Genomic DNA, 12,990 nt, shown 5'->3' on the forward strand with positions numbered 1-12,990 from the left:
TTTGAATCACCAGCGTCACTTCCTATGTCACATAGCAACAGAGGGTCCTGTGGCACCTTTGAGACTAACAGAAGTATTGGGAGCATAAGCTTTCGTGGGTAAGAACCTCACTTCTTCAGATGCAAGTAATGGAAATCTCCAGAGGCAGGTATATATCAGTGTGGAGATAACGAGGTTAGTTCAATCAGGGAGGGTGAGGTGCTCTGCTAGCAGTTGAGGTGTGAACACCAAGGGAGGAGAAACTGTTTCTGTAGTTGGATAGCCATTCACAGTCTTTGTTTAATCCTGATCTGATGGTGTCAAATTTGCAAATGAACTGGAGCTCAGCAGTTTCTCTTTGGAGTCTGGTCCTGAAGTTTTTTTGCTGTAAGATGGCAACCTTTACATCTGCTATTGTGTGGCCAGGGAGGTTGAAGTGTTCTCCTACAGGTTTTTGTATATTGCCATTCCTGATATCTGACTTGTGTCCATTTATCCTCTTGCGTAGTGACTGTCCAGTTTGGCCAATGTACATAGCAGAGGGGCATTGCTGGCATATGATGGCATATATAACATTGGTGGACGTGCAGGTGAATGAGCCGGTGATGTTGTAGCTGATCTGGTTAGGTCCAGTGATGGTGTTGCTGGTGTAGATATGTGGGCAGAGTTGGCATCGAGGTTTGTTGCATGGGTTGGTTCCTGAGTTAGAGTTGTTATGGTGCGGTCCGTGGTTGCTGGTGAGAATATGTTTAAGGTTGGCAGGTTGTCTGTGGGCGAGGACTGGCCTGCCTCCCAAGGTCTGTGAAAGTGAGGGATCATTGTCCAGGATGGGTTGTTGATCTACAACCCATCCTGGACAATGATCCCTCACTTTCACAGACCTTGGGAGGCAGGCCAGTCCTCGCCCACAGACAACCTGCCAACCTTAAACATATTCTCACCAGCAACCACGGACCGCACCATAACAACTCTAACTCAGGAACCAACCCATGCAACAAACCTCGATGCCAACTCTGCCCACATATCTACACCAGCAACACCATCACTGGACCTAACCAGATCAGCTACAACATCACCGGCTCATTCACCTGCACGTCCACCAATGTTATATATGCCATCATATGCCAGCAATGCCCCTCTGCTATGTACATTGGCCAAACTGGACAGTCACTACGCAAGAGGATAAATGGACACAAGTCAGATATCAGGAATGGCAATATACAAAAACCTGTAGGAGAACACTTCAACCTCCCTGGCCACACAATAGCAGATGTAAAGGTTGCCATCTTACAGCAAAAAAACTTCAGGACCAGACTCCAAAGAGAAACTGCTGAGCTCCAGTTCATTTGCAAATTTGACACCATCAGATCAGGATTAAACAAAGACTGTGAATGGCTATCCAACTACAGAAACAGTTTCTCCTCCCTTGGTGTTCACACCTCAACTGCTAGCAGAGCACCTCACCCTCCCTGATTGAACTAACCTCGTTATCTCCACACTGATATATACCTGCCTCTGGAGATTTCCATTACTTGCATCTGAAGAAGTGAGGTTCTTACCCACGAAAGCTTATGCTCCCAATACTTCTGTTAGTCTCAAAGGTGCCACAGGACCCTCTGTTGCTTTTTACAGATTCAGACTAACACGGCTACCCCTCTGATACTATGTCACATAGATTTCCCTTAGAGGTCTCCCACACAAGTATTAACACAACCTGCGCTCTTCTTAGATGGATCGCAGCTGCAGGTGGGGCAGGGGTAAGGCAGATGATGAAACCTAGAATGGGAGTTGGAGTCACTATGGATTCTGAGCACAAGATCATTTCTCTTGGAAGAGCAGAAGTACCTCCAAGCTATAAACATTCCCAAAACAAGGCTCCTCATGAAAAGGCCAATCAGACTCCATCAGAGGAGTGACTGCCAACATCAATTCCCACTCACTGGTTCCAGATCTCATTGACTCAGGTTACAAATGGAAGGATGATACTCTAACTACTCGTCCCACAATCTCCGCCTGAGAGCTGCAAATCCAGCTGGGTTCTGGGTGATGAACTCTTTGCAATGGGAAGGAAATGGGCAATTATGCTGATGATGCGCAGCTCTGAACAGGCACTGGCTGCCTCTCCTGAACCTTCCTTGGCTCCACGGGGCTCATGGGAATGAAAACATGACTCGAAAATACACAGTCTGCAGGAAGCGCGTGCTTCTCCCGTGGAAATATCTGGGCCAGATGCAGCAGTGGCTTGGAAGTGTAATAATCCTTCCTCTCTCCTACCTGGGATCTGACTTGTCTGTTTAGTTGTAAGCTCTTTGTCACACTTTCACAGGACATGCTCTGCTTCACACAGTCTCTCTGGCAGCATCCCCTTCTTAGCGCTAGGCCCTGGGCCTCTGCTTTTCATAGGGGTGAGCCCCATGGCCCTGTTACCAAGACACTGGGTCCCCAGCTTCAGCTCCTCCGAGTCTCACTTTGGCTCCTCCAGACCTAGAATCCCTGCTTGGAGACTTAACCCTCATGGGAGCTAGACAAGCAGCAGATGTTTGCAGCAAGGCAAAGGAACCTTTTCAAAACAAGATGGTTGGCTGGAATACAGGAAAAAGGACTGCCAGAAGCTGGGACTGGACAATAGAGGATGGATCACTTGATAATTGCCCTGTTCTGGTTATTGCCTCTGGCACCAGCCACTGTCGGGAGACTGGGTACTGGGCTAGATGGATCATTGGTCTGATCCAGCATGACCGTTCTTATGATCCTTAGGTTAGAATGGAAAAGCAAAGCTCACATGCCAGTCCACCCTGGCAGCACAACCTGCCTCTCTTGCCTTAGCATCCAGGATTCAATCTCCCTTGCAGTAGGTAGGCAGCAGCATTGTCCTTCCCATCTGTTCACACTCCACTTCAGTTCTTGTTGCAGTCTGGTGAGCTGCACCAGGGTCCCCACCCTTTCCTGGGCTCAGACGTGGGAGGAGGATTCATAGATTCATAGATTCTAGGACTGGAAGGGACCTCGAGAGGTCATCGAGTCCAGTCCCCTGCCCTCATGGCAGGACCAAATACTGTCTAGACCATCCCTGATAGACATTTATCTAACCTACTCTTAAATATCTCCAGAGATGGAGATTCCACAACCTCCCTAGGCAATTTATTCCAGTGTTTAACCACCCTGACAGTTAGGAACTTTTTCCTAATGTCCAACCTAAACCTCCCTTGCTGCAGTTTAAGCCCATTGCTTCTTGTTCTATCCTTAGAGGCTAAGGTGAACAAGTTTTCTCCTTCCTCCTTATGACACCCTTTTAGATACCTGAAAACTGCTATCATGTCCCCTCTCAGTCTTCTCTTTTCCAAACTAAACAAACCCAATTCTTTCAGCCTTCCTTCATAGGTCATGTTCTCAAGACCTTCAATCATTCTTGTTGCTCTTCTCTGGACACTCTCCAATTTCTCCACATCTTTTGCGGAGCCCACAACTGGACACAATACTCCAGTTGAGGCCTAACCAGCGCAGAGTAGAGCGGAAGAATGACTTCTCATGTCTTGCTCACAACACACCTGTTAATACATCCCAGAATCATGTTTGCTTTTTTTGCAACAGCATCACACTGTTGACTCATATTTAGCTTGTGGTCCACTATAACCCCTAGCTCCGTTTCTGCCATACTCCTTCCTAGACAGTCTCTTCCCATTCTGTATGAGTGAAACTGATTTTTCGTTCCTAAGTGGAGCACTTTGCATTCATCTTTGTAGGATGGTGGAAAGTCTCCTCGACCAGGCAGTCATCGAAAGCTAATGCCCTGTCTTCCATTGTGTCTCCAAGGTGACATCATTCATACGGTGCCAGTTCTTTATGGCATGCAGTGTAGTTGTAGCCGTGTCCGTCCCCAGATAGTCAAGAGACAAGGTGGGGGAGGGAATATCTTTTATTGGACCAATTTCTGTTGGTGAGAGTCTGAGAGAGACAAAGCTTTCAGGTCAGAAGACGAGCTCTGTATCAGCTCGAAAGCTTGTCTCTCTCACCAACAGAAATTGGTTCAATAAAAGATATTACCTCACCCACATTGCCTCTAGTTCTTGATAGCACATTCCGACCAACCCAGACATACCTAAGTGCCCAACACCCATCTCTGATTTCCCTGTCTGAGGAAAGACAGTAACCCCTTCTATCCCAGGAGGCAACAATACAAAAGTGAGTGGGGATATTTTTCATAAAAATGATCCAGAAGTTTCCACCTTCTCCATATGCTCACTATGGATATGCACAGTGCCTAGCACAATGGGGCTCTGACTTTGGTTGGGGCCTCGTCCATAGTATTAAAGACGCACAGAGCATGAGCTGATCAGGACATGGGTGTCAGTGGCAAAATCAGGTGATTTGCACCAGTTTATCATTTAATGGGTGTGCAAAATGGGTGTGCTTTTCACACTGATGGGAGGTGTAGCCGGAAAAGCACCTAATGGAAGGATGTAAGATAAAGCAGCCGGCCCCTTTTTAACGTACCCAGCAAGCCCAGGGTCAAATCCAGTCATTACTTTAACCCTGATTCAGCAGGATTTGCACCTACTCAGGTCAAGGACTGAATATGGTCCTATGTCAGTGCAGGTTTCATGACTTTGCCCCAGTGTGTAGCTCATACTTTCATTCATACTGGGGTGGAATTTCATAGGTCCATTGACAGATTCTTAGGGTTTAAGGCCAGAAGGGACCAACAGACCATCTGACCTTCTACATAACACAGGCCAGAGAATTCCACCTAGTTACTCCAGTATTGAGACCAAAAACCCGTGGCCCTGGGGAAGTGGATTGGCCAAATCCTAGGCCAATGTGGGAGCAGGCTTGAGTCTGAAATGACCAATTAAGAAGTGGTTCTTTATACAGCATCATGCAAATTGCGGCTGTATGGCTGTGTTCTGCCACCAGCCCCGGCCTGGTTCTGAGCATGCACGACAAACTTGGAGCCTGCAGGGAGAGCTGCAGCTGCCGGTATGAAACATTTACAGGCCTGACTCCCCACTGAACTGCCGCTTCATACAGTATTCATAGCTTCATGCAGTATTAAGAGCTGCTGACGTCTTATAAAAAACTGTGAAAAGCTTTCTATTTGGAGACCGTTCTGCTTATAATAGCGTGTCCCGTGGTCTCTGCTTTTCTGTCTCCCTGGGCTTTTTATTGCTGGGGAGAGCGGCACAAAAATAGGAGGATAATATTGCCAGTGGTACCTCACATTTTTCATCTGCAAAATGCTTGGCAATGAATTAATTCACACAAAGCATCTGTGAGGCAGCTAAATATGGTTATCCTCCTCCTTGCTTTTTACAGCTGGGGGAAACTGAGGCCCAGAGAGGGGAAAGGAAAGGTACTGGGTTGGGGCTCTGGGTTCTATTCCTGGTACTGCCACTCTCTGGACTCACTATGTGACCTTGGCCAAATCCCATTGGTTAAAGGAAAAAATAATACCATTGCTTTCCTCTGTCTATTTAGACTGCAAGCTCTTCAGGGAAGGGGCTGTCTCTTAGCGTGTGTATGTACAAGGCTCTGATCCCAGTGGGAGCCTCCAGGCGCTTCAGTAATAATAATATAAGGCCTCAGAGGGAGTCAGTGTCTTCCTGGGGTGAGAACTCAGCACTGCCTCATACTCTGTAACCTGGGCTCTGTCTAGCTGAGGCCTGAAACTCTTAACTCTTTTTTTCATTTACAGGCTTGACAGATAACGGAGTGGCTGCCTCTGCGAAACCTCTGCTTGTTCCAACGCCAGCTCCAGTTTCCCTCATGCACCCAGCAGGGACTTAGCAGGGTTTCCCTTACTGCGACTCGTCCTGGCTGATGGGGGGCTGCCCCTTTTAAATCCCAGTCAAGACCACCTTAGCTGGCCCCCTTCTTGAGGCCAAGACTTGAATGGATACTGAATTCCCAGGGTGGGCGTGTGAGGCTCCTTACCCCGCTCCCTGCTCTGTGGACACATCGAGGACTTCGTTCTCTAGGGCTCTCGTTGGGGCACGTGTCCCCAGCGTTAAATTCACATATAAAGAAGAAGAAAAATGAAGCTTCTGTTTCCAAGCAACTGTCTCCAATAGCAATAAAAGCCGAGAGGGTTGTGGGGAGAGATGTGCAGAGGAAATGAAAGCAGGGTAAGAAGAGCTGCCTCTGAAGAGAATCCTTCTTCCAGTTTGCTTCTGAATGTTCCAGATAACGTCCCTTACTTTCCTTCTCCCCCCTGCCATCGCCTGAGGGGTGCTGAGCACCTGCAGTTCCCATCGAAGGCAGGCACAGATTCAGAAGACATGTTCACACTACAATTAAACACCCATGGCTGGCCAGTGTCCCTGACTCGGGCTGTAAAATGGCAGTGCAGACATTCAGGCTTGGGCTGGAGCCTGAGCTCTGGGACCCAGTCCTGCTGACACGGGCCAGCCATGGGTGTTTAATTGCAGTGTAGACCTACCCAGAAAGCTCTCTGGCTCTAACGGCTATGATCCCGTGACAGAGCTGGTGGTGGGAAAAGCTGAGGGGGACATTAAACCATCTCCTCTGCCTCAAAAGCCAAAGCGCATCAGGGCTGTTGGCTGGATTTTGGAGGGAAAAGGGAATGAATGGTTTTAAGACATGTACTGCATTTGTTAAGTTGAATGCCTTATTATTTGTAAAAACAAACACACACAAAAATGGAGGCACTTTTTAGGTATAATAATAATCAATTAACCACTTTAGTTCTATAAGGCCTATTCTAAATCAGGGCCATAGGGCTATACCCCCCTAGACTAGAGACACATAGGGAGGCATGGTTCTGCCCCAAAGAGCTTACAATATAAACCAAGACAAGGGGCAACAAGTGAGTATAACAAACAATAGGAGGCAATGGAGGATGAGGGTAATGGTAATATCTTGTAGTTAGATAGGCTACAAACTGGCCTGCTTCTGCTGCCATTGAAAATCCATGGAAAGACTCCCATAGGATAAGGATCAGGTCCAATATTGTTAGCCAATACATACAGGTTAGGCATAGTATATGCCATATTAATAGGTATTTATGTGCACAGTATTAATATAAATATCTAAGTGTTGGGATGTGATGTTAACTGAATGCATTATGCTCTCCCCACAGTTCTGCTCACCCATGTCAAGTATCCCACAACACTTTGCAAAGCTGAAGTCAAGCTTTGGCATTAGAAAACAGGAAGCCTGTGAAAGCCAAGATGCATGAATGGTGTGTCCGAGCACAGGTTGGGATGTACCTCCACGCACAAATGGTTTGGAATGCAGTGTCCAAATCAGAGATAAGAAAAGTACACAGCAAGACCAGAAGCTAAGCAACTCTTCCGAACTGGTGGGTTGGATTTTAGTGACGTTAAAAAGTTTTGTAATTTGTGAAGCCATCCTATAAATACGACTAGCTGAAATGCCTATCTTGGAAGCACACCTCCTGTGGAAGGAGAACACATGGTGAGAATTTGCTTCCCAGAGGAGGTATGTATGTCTTCTTTTCATAGTGTACTGTTTTTCTTTAGACAATACATTTGTCTAAGTGAGGTTATTTGATCTCTTGAGCATTTTTAAGAACGAACTGCGAGTGCAGTCAAACAATTGGCTACACCTTTTAGTGAATAATCTGCACAATTTGAGGGCTACTGAAGGATTTCAAATATTTCTTTTCAAATTATCTTTTAAAATTCCCTGTTGGACTACAAGCCCGGGAGCCCTCTTAGCATTTGCTACTAAACATTTCCCTGGGCTCACTGGCTTCAGGTTTGTAACATACCCTCTCCCTCCCCTTCCGGATAGTGCTGGAGATTTTCTCCTGCTCCCCAGGGTAGGGTGAGCAGGACCAGAACTTATCATCTCCAAATTCAAGGGATGACATCATTAGCTGCCTGTCTTATATGGCTCTTATCACCATAGTATCTGAGCACCTTGCAATGATCAATGGATTTCATCCTCTCAACATCCCTGGGAGATAGGGAAGTGTCACCCCCTTTTACAGCTGGCAAATTGAGGCACAGGGGAGATTAAGTGACTTACTCAGGGTCACACAGAAAGTTTGTGGCTGAACCAGAATCAAACCCAGGTCTTGAGCCCCCATCCAGTGCCCTACTCACTAGATCATCTTTCCTGGAGACTCAGAGCTAAGACAGCCCTGATACTTCTAACAGTTTTTTTTTAACTGATTTAACTGCTGGGTGAAATGTAGCCAGTGGGTAAGACACTGGATGAGGGGTTGGGATGCTTGGTTTCTATTCCTGTCTCACTGAGTGGCTTTGAGCAAGTCACAGCCCCAGTCCGTGCCTCAGTTTCCCCATCTATAACACTGGGATAATGATAGCCACTTTTCTAAAGCAATTTGAGATCTACTGACTCTAAGAGATGAGTATTATTATCAGATAGGGAGCTAGGACCAAGCCACAGAACCTGGCAATGGACTCTGAATTTCTCAGAATCAGTTGTCAGGTTCATCCCATTCCAGAGAGGTTAGAATTTCCTCAGAATCTGGGGTGTTTGGACCCAGTGTCCCAGTCCATATCTGCTCCCTTTGCATTGTTCAGGGGTGATTGTATCTGATGCCTGTTCTCTATGCAGCGCCCTTAGCATCCTGATAAAAATGAGGGAACTCCCTGAATCAAAAGTATTGCCAGTATTCCACACATATTAACCTGCACATGGAGCATACGGGCCCTGAATACACAAACAGATCAAATCTCATCAAGAGGCCTATCTTGCAAGGTGCTGAGCCCTCACAGAAGTCAATGGGAGCGAAGGATCGGGTCAGTACATCAGAATCCGCATCACAGGCATATGAACTACTAGAAGTCCCTTCACCCCATGCACACCAGCACTTTTAAAGAGGCACTTCTATCCATGCGGAACGTAGCTTTACCAGAAAGAAACACCTCCCTTCCACATGCCCTCCAGGAATCAGTTTGTGGTTGGAGGATGCACCATAGGCCCCTCCACTCCACCCCACCCCAGTCAAGTGAAAGACCTAACTCCTGCTGAATTCCATCTCAGAACTCCCATTTATTTAAGTATGGAGCAGGATCGGCCCCTTAAATACAGGTGAACCATCAGCAAAAAGGAAGGCAGAATCATTAAAAGCAGCGACCAAGGTTCAGAGCCAAGCAATGCACCGGCACTCCTACCTGTGTGCTGATTCTTGTTGCCTTAACGCACGAGGCTGTACGTTCTCTCCGCTCTTCCACTCCGTCTTCCTGTGTCCAAGGAACAGCTGGTAGGATCTCCCAGGTCCTTGAAGTACTAACTAGCCTGAGCAGGTAAGTTCCATTCTTATACATCTGCCCATGTGATCTGAACAAATGCCCTAGGGATGAGTTTTTGAATCAAACGAAAAAAATAGTGCTGGGAACCAAACCTGTTGAGCCGGAATCTACGCTCAACAGAAAGGAATTTTCCACTTATAGGCATTCAATCCAGCTCAGAGGTTTACAGCCTGCTCTTTTCCTGCATTGAAGATCACATCTAGGGGGACGGGATGGGACAAAGAAAGGGAGAAAAACAATGGGAGAGAGAAACTGATATTATGCTTATATAGGGCTAGAGATAGATGATAGCTCTTACATAATGCTTATCAGTAGCTCTTAAAGCCTTTTACAAAGGTGATCAGTATCATGATACCCATTTTACAGAGGGGGAAAGTGAGGCACAGAGAGGCAAAGTGACTTGCCCAAAGTCACCAAGCAGACCAAGGAATAGAACCCAGGTCTCCTGAATCCCAGTCCAGTGGTCTAGCCATTAGGCACAACTGCTTCTAGATAGAAAGAGAGGGGAAAGCAAGAGGGATGGATAGGTAGATATAATCTGGATGGATGGATAGTACGGAAGGCAGGATAGATGAACAGATTAGATCCAATAGGATCCCACAGTGCTTTACAAACTGTACTGACTGATCCTACAAAGTACATCATTTCACCTACAACTGAAAGATCACCACCTCTGGAACAGAACAGGGCAGTTGTTCAAAAGCATCCCTTTCAGGACATGAAATGAAAAGGAACACAGTATCCAACAGGGGAAATGTATGGAATCAGCCCTTGTTGACACTCATATTCTAACACCATGGGAACTGTAATGGACACATGCTCTCAAGACCTTAGGTGAAGAGTGCACTCCCTGCACTCAGTGCCCGCTATCCCCAAAGCCCTCGCCCCCCAAAGGCACATTCTGCCTTGTTCTGGTTCTGTTCTCACCTCGCATGCTCTAGGTGCTGAGGCTAATGCATCCAAGTCCAGGGGCATGGAGAGGTGACCGTTGGCCAGGTAATGGAAAGGGGAGGGTGAGTCAGTGGGAACAGAGAGATGCTGATGAGTCAGTGGGAACCAGGAGGTGATAATAAGATAATGGGGAATGGGTAGTTATCAGATCAGTGCAAGACAGGAATGTGATGGGAAATTTCTAAGAACCAATTGTGACACTTTGTGTTAACCGAAATGTCTGGGGTGAATCACCACCACTCATTCACAGCAGGAAGGAACCCTGTCTGTGCCCTCCCCAGGGAAACTCTCCCCAGCCACCGGCAACTGGCAACACAGGCTCTGCAAGCCCCACTCTATTCTTCTGCAAACTAGCAATTAGCACACCCCACTTTGCTATTCTCGAGGGCCTCACCTTCTGGTCACCTGTAAGACACACGGATCCGCTGCCTCTGTGGGAGCAGTGCACCCCAGTTTACTAGTTTCGCTTCAGTTCAACGCACATCTTAGTTCAAGGCACTGAAGTTTATTTAATAGCACTTAAGATACAAAATAAAAGCAAGTGTAAGGATTTGGAAACATAAGGTTACAGGTCAAAGAAACAAAGGTAATCTATAACCTATCCTTATTAACAAGTTACTTTCCTGTCTAATAAGGCATTTCTCACCCAATGGTCAGTCCTTACAGAGCTTGTCCAGTCCAGAGAGCAGGGATTTACCTTTCATGAGATGCCTCGGCTGGCAGTCTCTCCTCTCTAATGGATAAAATCTTGGGTCCTCACCTCTTCATTTATACAGTTACAGACTATGGTTTCTTACCCCAGGGTGTCCCCTATTCAGAGACTTTTCTTGGGGTTTTATTGTCTTTGCAAATCCTCAAGCTGGCACCTGGTCCTGACAGTATATGATGCTGGCTCCATGGATGTCCATTGCTCTCAGGTGTTCACTGAGTTAGTCGTGACTGTGAGACCCTCCTTCCCTTAGGTGGCAGGTTTCACTTCTAATATTTAATTTTTTCGCAGTAACCATGACAGTCAGCTAGAGTGTAGCTTCCGGCAGAGACCGCGCATGATTTTGAGAAGCCAGTCGGACACAGAGGTATACTTGCCAATGCCTGGGTCTGTCTGTGACCATCACACCAGAACAACGGGGACAGCTCCATAAATTATCGGTGTCAAATGAGGACATAGGTTGCCACTGATTCAATGGACAGCAGGCAGAAATGCGCCGCCACTGGACAAATGCAGGTTGTTTTCTGCTGGTGCAACTATTACCTCACCTTCTAATTGAGATGCTGCCGTGCCCTGGGGCCTCGCTGGCCCGGTGTGCTGGGCAATCACCTGGTGCTTAGTCACAGGTACAGTATGTTCTCACAGGAGGCAACACGCCGTTTTCACGTCCAAGTGGCAACGAACTTGAGGGCGAGAAGATGGGAATTTAACCATGAAACTCCATGATCATGATCTGCCCAAAACTGCAACCATCAGAGGGGTGGGAAGTGTTGTACTGCAAGAGAGAGCCCAGGCACACAGCCATGTTTGCTTCAGTCCGGCACTGTCTACACGCTTGCTGCTAGCTCCAGAAGGGAGTTCTCCTCTGAGCAACCTGCAGATCGTCTAACCTCGGCCTCTGCAAACTGCTTGGCATCAGCCCTGGGGCCCCAGCTACAGCCCCTGTGCTGATTCCTGCCCATTCAAACTACCTAGCCTCAGCCCAGTGCCCCAGCTGCAGTCACTACAGCCTGCCTGTCCTCAGCCCCTGTGCCCACTGCAGCCCCTGCAAACAGCCCAATCTCGGCCTGTGGGCCAGCTCTACCTTCTGCAAACTAGCCAGCCTCAGAAACAAGCTCTGCCTCACCCTCAGGTCCAGTTCCTGCAAGCAGCCTAAGGGCTCCGATTCTTAATCCACTGAAGCCCGGGGCGCTCTGCCTCACTACGAGCTATGGCATCTGGCCTTCTGTCAATCCCCATCCCAAATCTCTTCAGTCTGGTGAGCTCCAGGGTTTCTCTCCCAATTCTCATGACTCTGTCATGAGTCTCATGATAATGATTGTTTTCTTTAAAGCCCCAGCTCCTGGAGTCAAGCGGCGATGTGATGATGTCAGTCTTCATCCTTAAAGAAAAAGTAAGTTTCTAGCCCTTGTGGCTGTGGAGAAAGTTTCAAAATGTGATCCCCGGTGCACCCTAAAGGCCCCAAAAGCAGAAGGCAAATAAAAAGAACACCAAATCTAGTATTTTTACATCATCTCATGATTTTAAAGCCAATCCCATGATTTTTGGCGAACCTGACTCGTGATTTTTGAACGTTTGGAGTTGGCAATACTGCATCGAGGTGCTGTGTTATTACTCCTTGGTCTCTGATTTTCAGTGCTTGGGCATGGGAGCAGGACCATGGCCACCCATCACCCATGGACCTACCCTGGTGAAGATAAGAAGGCCAACAGTTGTGCTGTATTCCGGAGCAATCTCCGGCAGTTTGAATTCTCCGGTGACTCAGACTGATTGGAAATCTTATTCAGTCACTGGTTCTGACGCAGGGCCTTGGGATCCTGGCTTCCTGCCAAGAGAATAGCATTTGGGGGTTTTCTTTGTTTTCCCTTTGATTTTCCACCCTTGTGGTTTACCCGTTGTGACCCCATGTTCAGTTGCAGGGCTAGTGGTTCCGGTGAGGCAGCAGCCTTTTTAAGGAAGAGCAGGAAGTGGTAGCAGACTCCCTGTAAAAACCGGAGTCACCTTGAAATCCCCTTCAGACCAAGAGCTCTATAGGCTGAAACTAAACACACAGGGAAGGGGGCTGTGGACAAGTGCATTTGGAGTAAC

The 12,990-nt window shown here is 47.4% G+C and overlaps 2 protein-coding genes across 5 annotated transcripts in view; one reads left to right on the plus strand and one right to left on the minus strand.

Moving 5' to 3' along the window:
• RHOBTB2 (Rho related BTB domain containing 2) overlaps nt 1-9,224 on the minus strand; it is a 34,293-nt gene extending 25,069 nt beyond the window's left edge. Inside the window, exon 1 of the mRNA XM_024105582.3 lies at nt 9,105-9,224. The gene's annotated coding sequence lies outside the window, so the exon portion shown is untranslated. The remainder of the gene's footprint in view (nt 1-9,104) is intronic.
• The window catches only part of PEBP4 (phosphatidylethanolamine binding protein 4), a 226,533-nt gene continuing 220,855 nt past the window's right edge, over nt 7,313-12,990 (plus strand). Inside the window, exon 1 of one of the 4 annotated variants that reach the window (XM_065584527.1) lies at nt 7,313-7,437. In XM_065584527.1, the coding sequence (XP_065440599.1) occupies nt 7,411-7,437 (27 nt within the window). In that variant the 5' untranslated portion in view covers nt 7,313-7,410. Of the gene's footprint in view, nt 7,438-9,114; nt 9,237-11,224; nt 11,270-11,304; nt 11,529-12,990 lie in introns of those variants that run through there. The other 3 variants (XM_065584533.1, XM_065584534.1, XM_065584532.1) reach the window with 3 other exon arrangements.

The sequence above is a fragment of the Chrysemys picta genome, chromosome 2 (genome assembly GCF_011386835.1).
Source record: "Chrysemys picta bellii isolate R12L10 chromosome 2, ASM1138683v2, whole genome shotgun sequence".
NCBI classification, from domain to species: domain Eukaryota; kingdom Metazoa; phylum Chordata; order Testudines; family Emydidae; genus Chrysemys; species Chrysemys picta.